This window comes from Tamandua tetradactyla, chromosome 13 (genome assembly GCF_023851605.1).
Source record: "Tamandua tetradactyla isolate mTamTet1 chromosome 13, mTamTet1.pri, whole genome shotgun sequence".
NCBI lineage: Eukaryota > Metazoa > Chordata > Mammalia > Pilosa > Myrmecophagidae > Tamandua > Tamandua tetradactyla.
Genome location: NC_135339.1, coordinates 22,333,795 through 22,353,276, shown reverse-complemented (window position 1 = coordinate 22,353,276; position 19,482 = coordinate 22,333,795). Strand labels below are relative to the sequence as shown.

The window sequence follows — 19,482 nt, the reverse complement described above, 5'->3', positions numbered from 1 at the left end:
GCCCACCTTAGGAAGCCCCTTTCCTTCAGTTGCTTGCTTCTGGGCGTGGTATTCTTTGAAGCCCCAGATGAGATGGGAAGGCAGCGGGGGCAGACAGAACAATCACCTGATGCCCTGACGTCCCATGGTGCTTGGCATGTGCCCTCCTGTCTGACTGACCAATCAGCATAGCATGAGGCTCTGAGCCACCCAGACCTGTTTACTTTTCAAAGAGCTAGCCATCCTTCATCAAGTACCATTGTGTCCTAGGCTATCTGCATTCGTTAGTGATAATATTCTGTATGTATAATAAATTTTTATACCCAAAAAAAAAAAACAAAAACAAAAACTAAATAATGTAGGTATGCCTCCATTTCTTGAATTAACAAATTTACACATTGCCTCTTAATCTTTGGAAACATCTGCACTTCAAACAGTCAGAAGCGGAAAAAGAGGCCGGTAGGCGAGGGGGCTGAGAAATGGCTGCTGAGTGTGTCCATGACTTTCTCAGTAGTAGTGCACTAGAACTATCTTACCTCTTCTTCCTTCCTCGTGTTCTTATATAAGTTATTTTATTTTCTTAAATTCTTATTGTGATTGAGTTTATGAAAACCTCTCTTTTTAAAATTTATTGTTAACACTTGATATGTTTGTGGACTCTTCTCCGTGAAGGTGATGGAGTTGGTGCGTGTTTCCTTCCATCTTTCCTCTCTCCTGTCTTCAAAATGTTAGTTATGTTTAATTGTTTTTGTAAAATGTTTTGTAACTATAATCACATTTTAGTTTCTCTAGATAGATTCTAAAAGCTCTATTTAAAGTTGCCAAAAGAGAGAAACATCCCCAATGTGTGTCCACTGTTGAATGGATAAACAAAATACGATATATCCATGCAATGAATATTATTCAGCCATAGAAGGGACTGAAATACTGATACATGCTACAACATGTATAAACTTCAGAAATCTTATGCTAAATGAAAGAATCCAGGTATAAAGACGGCATATGATCTGCTTCTATTTATATGAAATGTCCAGGAAAGGGAAAAGTATAGCGACAGAAAGTAGATAAGCGATTGCTTAAAGAAGCAGGGATTATGGATGGGATTTGGGTTTGATAGCTAAGGATAATGGAGTTTCTTTATGAGGAGATGAATATGCTCTAAAATTGTGATGGTTGTACAAAACATTGAATTGTACAATTTCAGTATGGTACGTGGATTGTATCTAAATAAAGCTGTTAAGAAAACTAAACAAAACAAGAGAAAAGGACAAATAGGGAGGCTAGGAATTTACACAGCTGCCAAAATTAGGAGGACTTGACTATGGTTGATTGGTGTACTTAAACATATTTTATTCCTGGTGGTGAAGTTCAATTGGCTACGCAGTCTCTTCATGTTCCATGGTGTTTAAAATAATTACTTTTAAGATTGTATCACATCACTGCTTTGTCAATTCTATGGCATTTATTTTCTGTTAAATTAGAATTTGTTACTTCTCAAATTTGAGGTCTGCATGTGGCCTCTTTCCTTGCTTTGTATCGCTATTATACCTTTGTTCATTTTTTAAATATATAAGATACATTTTTTGATATTTCCGTAAGACTTGGAAGAGGAATTGAACATATGCTTTGTTATCCATCTTGAAATGTATGGTCTTATAATTCTTTAGCTCTTGAACTGATTCCCGGGGTGACATTAATAAGTGAAATTTATTCTTAGAAAACGCTCTTAGTTGTCTGGAAGGAGAATACATAATGAATTCAGTGTATTCGCATTTTAAAAGTAATTCTGAGATTGGGGTTCTAATTTTGTCTTACCAATATTCTATATATGACCTTTGGCAATCTACTCAATTTATGTATCGCTTCCTCTGTTTTTCAAATGAGAGGTTTCTACTAGTTCCCTTTCAGCTCTAAAATTATTCTGTCACTTGCTTTTTGTTGTTGTTGAACACTCCCAGCATTGTCCAATAGAATTTTTTATGAAGATGTGAATGTTCTGTATTTGCAACGCACTGCCCAATATGATAGCTACTACCATATGTGGCTGTTGAGCACTTGCAATGGGGCTAGTGTGACTGAATTTTAAATATAATTTAATTTTTGTTTTGTTTTGATTTCGCTTTTGTTTTATGTATTTTTACTTTTTCCTTCCTGTCACAATTAACAGAAAGTTCATGCAAGGTTCATGAACTAGTCACAGAATAATAAAATGCACAGCATGATGGCCAGAGTGGTCTTTCTCTCTCTGTCTGTCTGGTGTTTTCTGCTCCAGGCATGGAATTGAATGGCTTGGATTATTTTTTGTCCACCAATTCAGAAGCATGTTTTTTTTTTTTTTTTTTTTTTGGTATGGGCACACTCTGGGAATCTAACCCGGGTCTCTAACATGGCAGGAGTGAATTCTACCACTCAGCCACCATTGCACCACCCTTGTTTTGTTTTATTTTGCTTCTTTTTTACTTCCCCCTCCCTTAACAAGTTTAAGAGAATGCCTGTTTGGGTCTAATCTCTTTGGGGTGCGCTGCACTTCTTGGATCTGTAATTTTAGGTCTTTCATAAGAGTTGGGAAATTTTCAGCGATAATTTCTTCCATTAGTTTTTCTCCTCCTTTTCCCTTCTCTTCTCCTTCTGGGACACCCACAACACGTATATTTGTGTGGTTCCTATTGTCCTTGAGTTCCCTGATACCCTGTTCAAATTTTTCCATTCTTTTTCCGATAGTTTCTGTTTCTTTTTGGAATTCAGATGTTCCATCCTCCAAATCACTAATTCTATCTTCTGTCTCTTTAAATCTATCATTGTAGGTATCCATTGTTTTTTCCATCTTTTCTACTTTGTCCTTCACTTCCATAAGTTCTGTGATTTGTTTTTTCAGTTTTTCTATTCTTTTTGTTCAGCCCATGTCTTCTTCATGTCCTCCCTCAATTTATCGATTTCGTTTTTGAAGAGGTTTTCCATTTCTGTTTGTATATTCAGCATTATTTGTCTCAGCTCCTGTATCTCATTTGAACTATTGGTTTGTTCCTTTGACTGGGCCATATTTTCAATTTTCTGAGCGTGATCCGTTATCTTCTGCTGGTGTCTGGGCATTTAGTCAGATTTCCCTGGGTGTTGGACCCAACAGGTTGAAAGATTTTTCTGTGAATTCTCTGGGTTCTATTTTTCTTATCCTGCCCAGTAGGTGGCGCTCATGGCACAGATTTGTCTGCGGGTCCCACCAGTAAAAGGTGCTGTGGTTCCTTTAACTTTGGAAAACTCTCGCCGTGGGGGAGGTTCGCCAGCCGAAGCGACTTGAAGGGGTGCCAGCCGACCCGGGGGTCCCAACGAGGGGAGGGTTGCCGGCTGCCGCAGCCCGGGAGAGCACCAGTCTGAATTTCCTAGTCACTCTCCCGCCGCGGCCCGGGAGAGCGCCAGTCTGAATTTCCTAGTCGGCCCGGGGCGCCAAGCTTGGCGGGAGGGTGCCAGCCTCCGCGGCCCGGGAAGAGTGCACCGTTCCCAGCCGGACCGGGGAGTCACGTGTTTGGAAGGGACCCCCCCGGTCACCGTTCTCCGCGGCCTGGGGATTTCTGATCCAATTCTCTCAGTTGGTCCGGGGGGCCGCGTGTGGTGGGGGCGCCAGCCGCCGCAGCTTGAGGGGACCGCCTGCCCAATTCTGCCAGCTGGCCCGGGAAGGAGGAGGGGAGGGACTCCGGCCGCTTGCTGCCCCGCCTGGGGAAGCCCACGCCCCTCGGCGATCTCACCGGAGCGGGTTCTCCCAGCCAGCCAGCCGTTCCAGGATGGGGTACGCTGTCTTTTTGATCTCTGTCATGGCTCCGGGAGCTGTTCTGTATTGTTTCTACTCCCCTAGTAGCTGTTCTGAAACTGTTGAACTGTATTCTAGTAGCCTTGATTCTTGAAGATGACTGTATAATTATCCAGCTTGTACAGTGTGACCATGTGATTGTGAAAATCTTGTGTCTGATATTCCTTGGTTCAAGAAGGCCGATGAAGTTCAGGGTTTCTCTGTCAAGTGAGAAGGCACATGGTGAACACAGTCTCATCTGGAAAGGCACATGTTGAACACAGTCCAGGTTCCTCTCTCATCGGCTGCTGGTGGGGGCACTCGCAGCTAGCGATCCTGTTTCTCCCCACAGCGAGCGTGCAGTGTTTCCCAGTGGAAGAACTCGAGAACCGCACGTTGCCTTTCTCCGCCTCCGCCTGCTTCCTCCCCGGTCTGGGTCCAACCCAAGACCAAAATCCCTTAACAAGTTTAAATTAAAAGACTTTATCAAATTCTCAAAACAAATTCCATTTCAATGTATAGCAAGAGTTCAAATGCATAGAAAAATATCCTATGAAGTAATCCTTGGTTTTTATGACAACGAAAGGTAAGCAAAAGAACACTTTTACTTTAGATTGTCAAGGCAATTATGTAAGGGTTGAGAAAACTTTGGAAAACAAATTTGTAATCTTAAAATAGTGTATAGGACCCTATCCATCTCTTTATTTCTGGAAAGATTTCAGTGGTGTCTGTGCTGGAGAAGTCAGAGTTAGATTTCCAGAAAGCCATGGCTGCCCTTGGACTTCACCTTGTGGTGGGCAGCAAAGATAATATTAGGCCTGATCCCAAAGAGGAGAGACCAAGCCTTTCTAGAAATGTCTATGGTAAAGACTCTAGTTTTCTGTACACCAAAAATCGATAGTGAAATTACAAAATCCTTCTTTTTAATAAGAATGCTTATGGTTTCATGAGGTAGTCTGCTAATCAATATGAAGTCTCCTACTATTGTTGAAATATCTGTCTCTCCTTTTAGTTTTGCCAGTATCTGTCTTATGTACTTTGAAACTCCTTGATTGGGAGCATAAACATTTATGATTGTTATTTCTTCTTGGTGAATTGCCCCTTTTATTAATATATAGTGTCCTTCTTTGTCTCTTATGGTGTCTTTACATTTAAAGTCTATTTTGTCCGTTACTAGTATAGCTACTCCTGCTTTCTTTTGGTTACAACTTGCATGGAACATTTTTTTCCATTCTTTCATTTTCAACCTACTTTTGTCCTTGTGTCTAAGCTGAGTCTCTTAGTAAGCAGCATATAGATAGATTATATTTATTAATCCATTCTGCCAATCTTTAACTTTTAATTGGTATGTTTAATCCATAAACATTCAAAGTTAATACTGAAAAGGCGTTTCTTGAATCCACCATCTTATCTTTGCGATTTTGTTTGTCAGATCTGTATTTTCTTTTCCCTCCATCTCTTTTTATCCTTTAAATTACCCTTATTGGTGCTCTTCAATTCTGTGCTCTCCTCCAGACCTTCCTCTACTGTCTTTTTTTTTTTCAACTAGCAGAATTCTCTTTAGTATTTCTTGTAGGGCCGGTCTCTTGTTGACAGATTCTTTCAGGATTTGTTTGTCTGTGGAAACTTTAATCTCTCCCTCAATTTTTAAAAAAATTTATTAATTAAAAAAATAAAGAAACAAAATAAAACAACATACATAGTCAGTAATTCACATTATCATCACTTAGTTGCGTATTCATCATTTCTTAGAACATTTGCATTAATTCAGAAAAAGAAATAAAAAGACAATAGAAAAAGAAATAAAGTGAACACAGCTCTCCCTCAATTTTGAAGGACAGTTTGACTGTGTACAGAATTCTTGGCTGCAAGTCTTTCTTTTTCAGGATCTTAAATATATCATACCACTGCCTTCTCGCTTCCATAGTGCCAATTGAGTAGTCTGAATTCAATCTTATGTGGTTCCCCTTGTATGTAGTAGATTGTTCTTCCCTTGCTGCTTTCAGGATTTTCTGCTTCTCTTCAACAGTTGAAAAATTGATTAATATGTGTATTGGGGAAGGCCTGTTTGGATTCATTTAATTTGGAGTTCTTTGGGCTTCTTTGATTTGTGCGTTCATGTCTTTTATGAGGGTTGGGAAGTTTCCCCCATCATATCCTCACCAAATCTGCCTAGCCCTTTACTCTTCTTTTCTCCTTCTGGGACACCAGTGATTCTTATATTTGGACGCTTTGTTTTGTCCATCATTTCCCTGAGATCCACTTAAAATTTTTCCATCTTGTTTTGCCATTTGCTGTTTTGAGTGTTCAAAATCAGTTGTCCTGTCCTCTACTTTGCTTATTCTTTCTTCTGCCTTTTCAAATCTGCTGTTGTGTGTCTAGTGATTTTTTAATTTCTGTGATTTCTGCTATTTTTCTATTTATTCTTTCAAATTCCTCTTTATGCTCTTCTAGTGTCTTCTTGATCTCCTTTATGTCATTAGCCATCCCATTTATTTTACTTAATAGAGTTATGTGAACATCTTTGATTAGTTCCAAAGTCTGTGTGTCTTCTGGTGTTTTAATTTGGTCATTATATCTGTCCGCATCTTGATATACTTAGTGGAGATAGGGGCAAGATGGTGGCTTAGTGAGGTGTGATATTTAGTTCATCTTCCAGAGCAGTTAGTAAATAACCAGGAACAGTACAGAACAACTGCTGAGGCTACATCAGAGACTGGACGCTCAACTGTGGACAATCTGGGCCGGCTGAGACCCCACACAGAACTATTAAGTCCTCCAAGCTGTGGAGGCTGGTGCCCCTCCCCCACAAGCATGGCAGGCTGGTTCCCCGAGGGGAAAGGAAACAGACTTTACTAGCAGCAAGGGCTTAGCTCAACCAAGATCCACTTGCAGAATTCATTAACAAATTCTCACTGCTGAAAACAGGCCCCCAGCACAGAGAAACCTGAAATAAGTGTTAAAGGTACTAGGAGTTATTGCCGTGGCAGAGAGGGGGCGAGGTTGACAGAAAAAAATGTAAAAACCTGAGGCTTTTTGAGTCAGACAGCACAAAATACTACAAAAGGGCTGGACCCCGAGTTCTGGGAAGATGGCAGAATAGAGTATTCCAGGAAGGTGGTAGAATATGTTATCTTGAGCTCACCCCCGCTCCACGAAACAGCTAGAGAAGGCATGGGAAAGCAGCCGAGTCAGTGATTCCAGGGTGTAAAGAACCCAGGAGGGTCTTCTACACCACGTTGGGAGGCCTTGGTTACAAAAACTGGAGAATTGAGACACAGAGAACTGGAAATTGTCCAGCTGGTACAAACAGCCTAACACACTTCTTTCCAAACAGAAGGCTAGAGCCCTCAGGAGTGCAAGGGCAGGGAGACCAGTAGTAGGAATGCTTTACCTTTTTGTCCCCCACGCCGCACCCTTCTCCTGCGCTCCAAGGTCTGACTGAGCTGCACCACCTACCCATGGCTCCCACATTACACCTCTACAACCCCACAACACGCACCCCATACTCAAAGGCACCAGCAGAGCCTCTCCCATCTGTGCCTATACCTGTGCTTCAATGCATTACTGCACTGTTGTGCAGTGCCCCGTGCCCAGCATCCTGCTCCATGTCCTTCCCACAAATACAAAGCTTAAAACTACTGAAGGAAATCAAGTACAAAGTTAACAATCAGGATATTTACATGCTGCTAAAACAACAGAAGATCACTAATTTAATTTTTTTGCGTGCTTTTTAAAAAAATTTTTATTATATAGTGTAACATGTATCAAAGCAGAGAAATAAAAAAACAACAGTTCTTAAAGCACTCTTCAACAAGTAGTTGCAGGACAGATCCCAGAGTTTGTCATGGGTTACCATGCAAATTAACTTAAATTTGCATAATTAACTTAAATTTGAATTTGAATGTTAAAAGAGACATGTTGCTAATAAGGGAGCTAATAGTTCCCTTATTGGATCGTTATGGTACTAGATAAGTATGGTTTAGAAAGAACTTTAGCTTTATTAGGTGCTCTAGAGAAAAATAATTATATGACCAATTAAGCTCAGGAAATGTTTGTACTTTATCTCCATCTTGGATTTTCAAAGTGCATATGAACATATTAAAGGCTTTGCGAGATACTGAAGCAAAGAAAGCTGTTTAACTGTTCTTCGTTTTTGTAACTTATGGGACCTCAGAACCTTCTGAGGCTTTAGAGTCCACAGCTAACATTTACTGGCTCTTTACTGTTTGCCTGTTGCTGTTTGTATTCGTTTGCAAGCTGCCAGAATGTTGGTATACAAGAACTAGAACGGCTTTTAAAAGGGAAATTTAATAAATTACAAGTTCACAGTTCTAAGCCTATGAAAATGTCCAAATTCAGGCACCAGAAAGAGATTAACTCACTCAAGAAAGGCTGATTGGTTTGGAACACCTCTGTCAGCTGGGAAGTCATGTGTCTGGCATTTGCTGGTCCCTTGCTCCTGGACTCCTTTGCTTTCAGCCTCTGCCTGTGTGGGGGTTCCTCATTTGGCTTCTCTGGGGCTGACTTTCATCTCTTGGCTTCCCTTGGTTCTCTCCAGATTCTGCCTTGCTTAACATCTCTTCTGGGCTCAAAGCATCTCCAGACATCCATGTCTCTGTTCTCTGAAGGACTGTTTTCCAAGCATCAACATCTGCTCTCTCTGTGGACTCTGAGGCTTCTGTTGTTTCTGTCTCTCCCCAAAATATTTGCTCTTTTTAAGTATTCTGGTAATCTAATCAGGATCCACCTGGGATGGATGAAGTCACATCTCCATCCAATCAAAAGTTCACATCCACAATTGGGTGTGTCATATCCCCATGGAGATAACCTAATAAAGAGTTTCCAAGCTACATTACTGAATCAGAATTAAAAGGAACAGCTGCTCCCACAAGATTAGATCAGGATTAAAACATGGCTTTTCTGGGGTACATAATACTTTGAAATCAGCACACTGTTTTAAGCATTTTATCCAAAAATTTTTATTTAATTCCCACCACAATTTTATTGAGGAATAAACAATAAATGAATAAAACACCTCTTTACCAATGAGGAAACTAAAGCATAGAAGGATTAGGGGACATGACCAAGGTTACACAGTAAATGGTGTGGCAATAATTCCAGTCTGTAGTCAAATTCCGGAGAATCTAGGCTACTGATCAGTGTTTCAGTTTCCTGGCTGTTAAAATAAATACCATATAACAGGTTAGTTTGGATAATGGGAATTTACTGGCTCATGGTTTTGAGGCAAGGAGAAGTCCAAAATTGAGGCGTTAGCAAGATGATGCTTTCTCCCCCAAAACTGTGATGTTCTGGGGCTAGTTGCTAGCAGTCCTTGGTCCTTGACTTTTCTGTCAAATAGCAAGATGTTGCATAGTGAGGTGATGTCTGTTTCTTTCTCCTCAGAGTTCCATTGACTTCTAACTTCTCCCTGTGGCTCTCTTCCTCATTGTCTGAATTTCATTCTGTTTATAAAGGAAGGACTCCAGTAATCCTGATAAAACCCAGATGTATTTGGTCAGGCCACATCTTAACTGAAGTGACATCATCAAGAGATCCAATTTACATTGGTTCCATAAACACAGGACCAGGAGCTGGGACCCGAACATACCTTTTGTGATGGGCATGATTCAAATTCCAACAATCAATATACTATGTGCCTTCCAAAGTAGAATGCAGAAAGATAGTTCATTTATGCTTTTCTTTATACCTTCCCAAGTTCTTAGAAATGTATTAGATTTGGTTTACTATAGTTTTTGTATCCATAACAATTTTAGACCAATCTAATTCTTCCCAAAATATTATAGTTATTTGGTTCTTGGTTGTGTGAAAGGATATATTGATGATGGAGGAGAGAAGGTTATAATTGACGGGAAGGAGGTGAGAAAGTGAGCAAGGACGGTGTACTAGTTTTCTAGCATTGCTGTAACAACCACAAACTAGGTGGCTTTTAACTACAGAAATTTATTTTCTCACAGATCTGGAGGGGCAGAAATTTGAAATCAAGGCAGCTGAGCTTTCATGTCTCTGAAGGCTCTAGGAAAGAGTTCTTCCTTGCCTCATCCAGCTTTTGATGGCTATCAGTATTCTTTGGCTTCCTTTGGCACGTGACTGCATAATTTCAATCTCTGCCTTTGTCTTTACATGGCCTCCTCATTTGGATTTTCTTCTCCTCTGTTATAAGGATACTTGTCTTTGGATTTAGGCTCTATGGAATAACCCAGGATGATCTCAGGAGCTTTAATTAAGACAGACCCTTTGTCCAAATAAGGTTACATTCATAGATTCTAGGAAGCATATCTTTTGGGGAAATACCATTCAACCCACTAAGAATGGAATCTAAAACCTTTTGAGGAATTGGTTTTTGAAATGTGAGGAACTTCAAATGAGCCTAGTAATCCATCCCTCTGTATTTACTTTGTTCACTCTCTTTCTTCTCCAATCTCTAAATCACTGTTCCGTGAAAATGTAGTTAAATGTAATTAGAAGAGAACTCTATTCCTAAACTCTCACTATCACAACTACTCACCTGTCTGCATCTGTGCCTATAAAGTTCACCTTCTCTTCTGTTATTATTACATTGGTATTATTAGCAATATAGAAATACTCCTGTCAGCGTTTTGGATAGATTTGCTAAAAGTTTTATTGGCATCGTGGGATTCAGTGAAAGGGATCCCAAGGCAATTGGAAATATGAGAATAGGCAGAACTCTATTTTCCCTAATCCTGATGAAACTACCTCTGCATTTATTTATTTAATATTTATTATATTCTGAATTTCTGTGAAATGTTTAGTTTGAAAAAGGAGTCTACTGTTTTACTTAAAAAGTTTTAAAATAGACTTTCAGACTGAAACCTTCTTTGTATACTCTGTTCTCATGTCCCAATCTCTCCCTTCTTTGACCTTTTGTAGCTCTTACTGTCCATGCATTCATTTTATTATTGGATCACTTTCTATTTTATAATTTTCTCAACTTTTTCACAATGTATTCGTCTTTTTGTACCCTCAACAATTTGTAATTTCTTTAAAATTAGTGTACATACATATGCTGCTTGGTTATCTTCTATGACATGTAATATGTAAGAGATATGTGGTAGGCAATATTGAATTGATACAGGTTAATAAATGCCATTTAATATCAGAATCATTTAAATCTGTGTCCATAGTCCCCTGACTGGGTTGTGTGTGTGTATATATATATATATATATATATATATATATAGTGTGTGTGTGTTTGTGTATAAGTAGTTAGTTGTACCTGTGTCATAAAATGTGTACAATTTCATAAGTAGTGTCTATAAGTATATATTTATATATTTCTCAGAAACCAAGATAATGAGTTATCCTTGCTTTAGATTATCCTTTTTCATGCCTTTATTTGGCAGATAAAGAAATTGGGTTACTAAGAAATTGTGTAAGCAAATTGCCTTGAATCATACAACCCAGTGCCATTTACTGATTCTTTAAATTATAAACCATTAATGAGTACAATATCGAAAATTATTTTAACCATATTCGAATATACCCTTGCAGGAATTCAAGAGATCACTTAATTTAGGAAAATTCTCATTGTGTGTGAAAAATAATGATAATAATTTTATGCATTTTTATTTTCTCCTTCTGTTTAATTTAATGGTTAATTATGGACAGTCTATATATATTTTAAATTCTTATGGTTGTATATTTATGGATAAATTTCTTCAGCATGGAAATTTAGAAAAGTTGTATATCATATAGTATTTTAATTTGTTTGTTAAACATAATTCAAAAATTTGCATTAAGGTGTGATTTAATACACTTATAATCTGGATTTGCATTGCAGCAATTGATAGATGCTAAGTTTTTTTTCTACTGTGATTTCCTCATAGGTTTGATGAACTTGTAAAAAAATTCAGAGTTGAATATCATGCTGGTGGCTCTACCCAGAATTCGATGAAAGTGGCCCAGGTTGGTTAATTATTTTTAAAGTTATAAGAAAATGGATTTCAAAATGACATTAGAGTTTTTACTAATGTGCAGAATTGTTCCAATATGCATTTTGTTGCTGTAGAGTAGGTTTGTTGATTGTGATTTTTTTTTTTAATTTAGAATTTTAATATTTGCTTCTTGAAACAATATATATGAGTACCAGTTGTGTTTGTGGTATCCCTACATTGTTTCCAAAACTAGCTAGTATCTAATTTTTTTAAATCGTTATTGCCTCTCTAATAAACCCAAATTATTTTAATTGGTGTTTTTTTATGATAAGCATGTGTAACTTTTCATATGCTTATTGTTTCTTTGTATTTCTTCTTTCTTGTTTTTATCATTATATCCTTTGACCATTTAGTATTTTAAAATGTATGTATATATGTGTTTATGTATTTGTATCTTGGAGTGATTGAATAAACCCATTTTGACATATACTCCTGTCACCAACCAAACTTAATATTGAGTGAGAGTTTTAGTGATCTGGTTAAAATTTGAACTTTGAGGGATACAGTAAAAGCTAATTCAAAATCCCACTCTGGCAGACAAGGGTTATTTTGTATTGTCAATAGTTAATGCTTTCTCTTTCAATTGACTCCAAGGACTAGAGAAGTAGAAATTGACAACTGAAATGGAGAACAATTTATTTTCCCTTGAAATAACTCTTAGTAAATTAATTTGCACTTAAAATATGATTGTTCCATGTACTTCAGAGTTCAAATTTAATCATAATATTAAAATATTTTAGGTTATAAAAATTCATCTTTATGAGGTCATCTTTGTGCAGTGACCTGAGGAAGATGTCTTTGTATTTTTCAGTTGATTTGTATTGTTTTTGTAAATCATCGTGCTGGTCACTTTGTGAGCTCAGGTTAATTGTATGAGGCTAATTTAGTTTTTGTCCTTAGATATCTTTCTTTTTCTTTTTTCTTGTTATATGCTACATGGTGGAGGCCACACTTCATTCTTTTTCCATGTGACTATCCCGTTATTTCAGCACCTGGCAAAAATTCTAACACCGAACTACCTGTGCACCCTAGACATTTTTCCTAATATTCAATCTATCAAAGTACATACTATTACTTCTTTTATTTTGGAGGTGCTCTGTAATTTTATTGAGTTATATTCACATACCATATAATCATCCAAAGTATACAGTCAGTGGTTCACAGTGTAATCACATAGTTGTGCATTTATCATGACAATAGATTTTTAAACATTTTCATTGCTCCCTAAGCAACGAAAATGAGAATACAAATAAAATTTTAAAAGAATACCCCATACTTTCCCATACTCCCTATCCTTCCTACTATTTATTTATTTTTGTCTTTATTTTCTTACTCTATCTTTCTACACACTGGATAAAGGGAATGTCAGTTGCAAGTATTTCACAATCACATGATCACACCAATAAAGCAATTTAGTCATGCAGTCATCTTCAAGAATCAAGGTTACTTACTCAATTACAGTTCAATGGTTTCAGGCATTTCCCTCTAGCTACTCCAATACACCAAAAAAAAGGGATACACCTGAAAAGGAATCTCTATATAATACTTAAGAATAACCTCCAGAATGACTTCTCAACGCTATTTGGAATCTCTCAGCCTCTGAAACTCTGTTTCATTTTTCTTCCCCGTTTTGGTCAAGAAGTCTTTCTCAATCTCATAATGCCAGGGCCAAGCTCACTGTTGAGAATCCCAGACTGCAGGGATATTTACACCCTTGGGAGTTATGTCCTACGTGGCAGGGAGGGCTGTGAGTTTACCTGTGGAGTTGGTTAGAGAGAGAGAGGCCAATCTGAGCAACAAAAGAGTTTCTCTAACAGTGGCACAGTGTCTGTCTGGTACTTCTGAAGCTTCCTGCCCTTCTGAGGACTTGCCTGGTGCCTCTCGACCTGAAGGATCTGTGCCGGGTGATCAAGGAGGCCACCAGCACCCTGTTAGCACATTGAGAGTTCCAGGCAGTACCTGTGGGTGATCCAGGGACACCTTCCGAGAAGGCTTCCTATAGGAACCGTGACCCCTGTGCAGCCAGAATATGGAGGAGAGTGCACTATAGGCCTTTCTGAGGAGGCACTGGGAAATGAGGTGAGGAGGCTGAGGAGGAAAAGTGCCATGAGGCACTTACCAGATAGAGGACATGCAGAAACCACAGGAGAACATGCCGATATGAATATAATGCAAGCGTTACTTTTCTGTATGGAAGCAAATCTGAAGCAGTACTTGTTAATCTGGACAGAATCCAAGGCTCATCCGAGCAATTAGGGCCGTGATCATTGATAAGCATCAGAAAATTTTTTCCAGCTTCCAGAACCTATTATGCAATATATAATATTGAAGTCTTTGAATCTCCCCAACATAATTCAATCACTTGGTCATCAAGATTGAGATAACATTCTACCTTGTCATGGAGTACATTATTGGAAGAGAATTTGATTGCCTAGTGGCTAATGGTAGCATAAAAGAAAAGAAGACCTGAGATAAATTCCACAAGATGGTGTCTGCTGTGCAGAACTGCCACCAGAAATGTATTGTACCTTTGACCTAAAGGCAGAAAACCTACTCTTGGATACTGACCTGAACGTCAAGATTGCAGGCTGTAGCTTCAGCGACCTTTGTCAACAAGCTGAATACCTTCTGTGGCTGTTCCTCACATGCTGCCCCAGAACTTTTCCAGGGCAGAATATGATGAGCCCACTGTAGATGCATGGATCCTTGGAGTCAGCTTTTGGTTGAAATGAACTTGAAAGACCTGAAGGAGCAGGTAATGGGTGGAAAAATATTACATACTCTTCTTTATATCTGTGGAGAAAACTTGCTCACGGACATGTCTCATTCTAAAATGAGAGGGGCATTTAAGAGCAATTCGTGGAGACTCATGGATGAACATGGGCCATGAAGATCATAAATTAAAGCCTTACATTTTGCCAGTCCCTGACAGTAAGCATTACTGAGGGATTAGTAGGTTATCCCTGGGATCCTTTCCCTTTTTGCTTCCAGGTTTCTTGGAAGATGGAGTTTGTTCCTTAGAAATAAACAGACAATCCAAAAAAAAGCGTTCTGGGGTGACTTTTAGGAATGATTATAAGTAATCTTAGCTTCTCCTTTGTAGGAATATGTTTCAGAAGGGCAAGCCCCAAGATCAAGGGCTTGGCTTGTTAAATTGGTAGTCCCCAATGCTTGTGAGCGTATCAGGTCTTCCCCAGGTGGGATGTTTTTTATTTCCACATTTTTTCCCCAGTCCCCCAGAGACTTTTCAAATACTTTTTAATCTTCTGCCCAGATTACTCAGGTATGTATTGGGGCATCCCGCCAACTTGTACAAACCAACAAGCTCTCACTCCCTATTCAAGGTTCCATGTAACTTTTGCGTTTAAATAAACTGATTGTACAAGTTAAATTAGATCGTGTGCTACCGAAAATATAAATTTTGCACCAAATAAATGTCTCTTCCTTTGGTCTCACACAGAAGTTGAAGTTTGAAAATAAAGTCAGTATCATCCTTCATCCTTTAGTCTGATTTACCTTAGTCCTAACCAGTAGAGCTTCATTCATATCTCTCATTAAGTCGGATCTCTTTTTCAGCTTTCTTAACAGTTGCTATATGGTGTAATGCTGATTTTCATAGCTGTGGAACTCTAGCTCTGAGTCTCAGGTGTCACACTGAAATGCAAAGCTCCAGGGAATGAGCAGATTACTCAAAGAGCTCAGCATCTCAAAATTTAAAAATAAGAATTACAACTCTGAAATGGATGTGGCTGCTGTAAGAGCTTACATTCTAGGAACCTTAAACATAAGTCTTCCCTGATAACCTGTGCTCTAGAATTCAGTTCTCAGAGTTTGTACCTTATAGTTAGCCCATATTAGTGAAGCATTGTAATATCTGTCTTTTCTTTTCTGTTTTATTTCACTCAACATACTGTCCTCAGGGTTCATTCATTTAGTTGCATGCCCCCCAACTTCGTTCCTTCTTGCAGCTGTTCAAGATTCCATTGTATGTATACACCACAGTTCACCCTCCCGTTTATCAATTAATCGTACCCTTAGGCTACCTCCATCCACTGCAGATCATGAATTCTGCCACCATAAATGCCAGTATGCACATGTCCATTCATGTCCCTCTTTCAATTCTTTCAAGTATATTCTCAATAAAGGGGTTGCAGGATCAAATGGCAATCCTATACTTTGCCTCCTGTGGAACCACCACACTGCCCTCCAAAGTGGCTGCGCTCTTCTATTTCCCTACCAGCAGTGAATAGATAATCTTTCTCTCCACATTTTATCCAGCCCTTCTATTTTGTTTTATTCACATACCATGCAGTCCATCCTAAGTAGCCAATCAAAGGTTCCTAGTATAATCACATAGTTATGCATTCACCACCACCACAATCTCTACATGAGCATTTTCCATTTCTTCTATAAAAAAGAAGAGGAAAAAAATAAATAATGAAAAAAGTAAAATAAGGAGAAACAACAGCAAGGATCTCGTACCCTTCCCTTATGTCCTCCCTTACTGATCTTTAGTATATTGCCATTGTTAAATTTAGTGGAAGCATATTACAATGTTACTGTTAACTATAGACATTTGCGGTGATTGTGTTTTTTTGGTATACCATCCCGTTTCAACAACTTGCATTGTTGACATTCATTTGTTCTCCCATATGTAAAAACATTCTTATATTTGTACATCTTATCACCATTATTTTCCACTCTAGGTTTTGCTAAGTTATACAGTTTCAAGCTTTATCTTCTATCTTTCCTTCTGGTGTCATCTACACCCCAGCCTTCCTCTTTCAACCATATGTGTAGTTTAACATATATACAAAGCATAGAAATAAAAAAGCACTCTTCAACAAGTAGTTACAGGACAGATCCCAGAGTCTGTCATGGACTACCATACAATCCTCTCATATTTTTCCTTTTAGCTGCTCTAGAATATAGGAGGCTAGAAGGCTTAATTTTTTTTTTATCATCACAATCGACTTTTTTCCTTCATTTTTGTGAAAAATAACATACATATACAAAAAAAGGAATAAATTTCAAAGCACAGCGCCACAATTAGTTGTAGAACATATTTCAAATTTTGACATGGGTACAATGCCACGATTTTAGGTTTTTACTTCTAACTGCTGTAAGATACTGGAGACTAAAAGAGATATCAATTTAATGATTGAGCATTCATATTCATTTGTTAAATCCTATCTTCTCTGTATAACTCCACTATCACCTTTGATCTTTCCATCCCTCTCTTTAGGGGTGTTTGGGCTATGGCCATTCTGGATTTTTCATATTGGAAGGGTCTGTCACTAATATGGAGTGGGGAGATGGAACTATCTGATGTCTGGAGAGGCTGGGCTAAGTAAGTTTTAGGGCTTATCCAGACCAGGGACCCATCTGGAGGTTGCTGCTTTCTCCAGTTTATCTGTGCTTGGAGGTTCAACCAGCGGTCCAGATTTATAAATGAAAATCACAGATAAAGCCTGCTTGAGCTGCCTTACCTTGCTCCTGGTACAGAGAGATTCTTTCCTCTGAAGGAAAGTGTCTCCAGCAGCATCCCATGTCATTGGGGGAGGGGCGCTAGCCTCTAGAGTTTGGGCTTTACTTAAAATACTGTGTCATGATTTGGGCCTTTCACCTGTTCCAGACTGGAATATGATGTGTGTCCAGTCACAGATTTACCCCAAACAGTTGTTACAGCCAGTACCTGGCTATTTACTAGTTACTCTAGAGGACTAAATAAATTCCACACCTCCCTACACTGCCTTCCTTACTACCTCTTTAACCTTTTCTCTTCCTAGATCTTAATGGCCATTAGCTGTTCACTAAAAAAAAAAGTCTTGTTTCATGGATGTCTTCACTGCTTTCTACCTCTCTACCCCCCCAAATTTTACTGATATCCTAGTTTTTACATAGCTTTTATGCTCTCAGATCTTCCCTCAGATTTCTGCTTTGTCTTAGTAATAAAAATAATAATTGTTTCTACTTTGCATTTTCTGAATATTTTGCATTCATTGTGACTATAGTCTAGTAATGGTTTGTTTGTTCCTGTCTTTAAATAAGAAAATAATTTGTAGTTCTGGGTGGCTTATCCAGTGTTATTATTTTTGCATGTGGTACATTGGGGTTGAAATCTTCTCCTGTATCCCAAACTAGCAGTCTTTCTTGTATACCATATGAAGAGTAATTCAGTTCTGTTCACACAACATTTATTTATATGTATAAAGCACCATGCCATATTATGGACATGAAGATGAGCAAGAAATATTCCTTGTTTAAAAAATTCTTGCTTATGAGGTAAAGAGAGTGACATGACATACGAATATTCAGGTACTGTGGTCCTTCTACTCAGCTGCACCCTAGGGTATATTCCAAATTCTTTCCCCCTTCTTGTTGTGTGTTTTAAGTAGATAAATCTTGTGATTTTAGTAACTAAATTTGGTCTGTGAACATTTTTTTTTTTGCCTTCTGCAGTTGCTTACCTGGTTATATACTTGGAGTCTACAATTGCTTCAGGGTAATTTCTTCCCATGACAACAGGTTTAGACAGATTTCTCCCTGTTTTGAAAGTTGAAAATAACTCAAATGCTCAATAATAGAGTAATAGATAAGTCATGACAAAGTCAAATGATGAAACCTTATTCAGACAGTAATGAAAGTAATTTTAAAAATGAAATGGAAAAATGCTCAATATGAGTAAATAAGACCCAAAATTATGTGGTCCTAATTTTGTAGTTCAACATGTTTTTATTTATGTGTTTCTAAGTGTTAAAAAAACTATAAAATCTCACACCCTATTCAAGAGTCTATTTACAGTTGCATTGAACACAACTGACTATACAAGTTAAATTAGGCAATGTGCCACCCAAAATGTAAATCTTACACCAAATAAACGTCTCTCCACTTGGTCTCACACATAAGTCAAAATTTTAAAATATGTTCGATATCATCACTCACCCTGTGTTCTGATCTACTTTAGTCCTATCCACATCAGCTTCCCTCATATTTTTAGTCAAAGTCTCATCCCCTTTTCAACTTTTTAAACAGTTCAAATATGGCATACTTCTGAATTTCATAGCTTCAGAGCTCTGAGTCTCAGTTGTCATATAAATACCCAAAGTTTCCGGAATGACCAACTTAAGTACAAACAACTCATTATCTCAGAATTTATAAATAAGGTAAACTCCTGAATATATGTGACTGCTGTAAGAGCTTACAATCTAGTACCCTTTACCATAGGCTTCAACCTGACAACCCATGCCCTTGACTTCAGTTTACCGAGTTTTCATATTATAGTTCGTGCACATGAGTGAGGCATGACAGCATCTGTCTTCCTGTTTCTGATATTCATTTAACATGTAGTTCTTAAGGTTCATTCACTTTGGTTGCATGCCTCACAACTTCATTCCTTCTTGCGCTGCTTAGTAGTCCATTGTATGTATACACCATAGTTCCCCCTTCCATTCCTCAGTCGTTATACTCTTAGGTCACCTCCATCTATTATGAATCATGAACACTGCCACCATAAACACCAGTGTGCAAATGTCCATTCATGTCCCCACACTCAGTTCCTCCAGATATGTACCAAGCCACAGGGTTTCAGGATGATATGGCAATGCCACCCCTAGCCTCCTATGGAACCACCACTCTTTCCCTACCAACAGTGAATAGGTACATCTCTTTCTCCACCTTTTCTCTGGCACTTAATGTTCTCTGTTCATTTTTAAACAGTTTTATTCACTGATGACGATTATGTGA

At 38.3% G+C, this 19,482-nt stretch overlaps 1 protein-coding gene across 4 annotated transcripts in view; it reads left to right on the top strand.

The window, feature by feature from the left end:
• Positions 1–19,482, top strand: part of ADK (adenosine kinase) — a 626,273-nt gene that overhangs the window by 193,424 nt on the left and 413,367 nt on the right. For all 4 annotated transcript variants that reach the window (XM_077124867.1, XM_077124866.1, XM_077124868.1 and 1 more), the window contains exon 4: positions 11,629–11,707. In XM_077124867.1, coding sequence (XP_076980982.1) covers positions 11,629–11,707 — 79 coding nt within the window. The remainder of the gene's footprint in view (positions 1–11,628; positions 11,708–19,482) is intronic.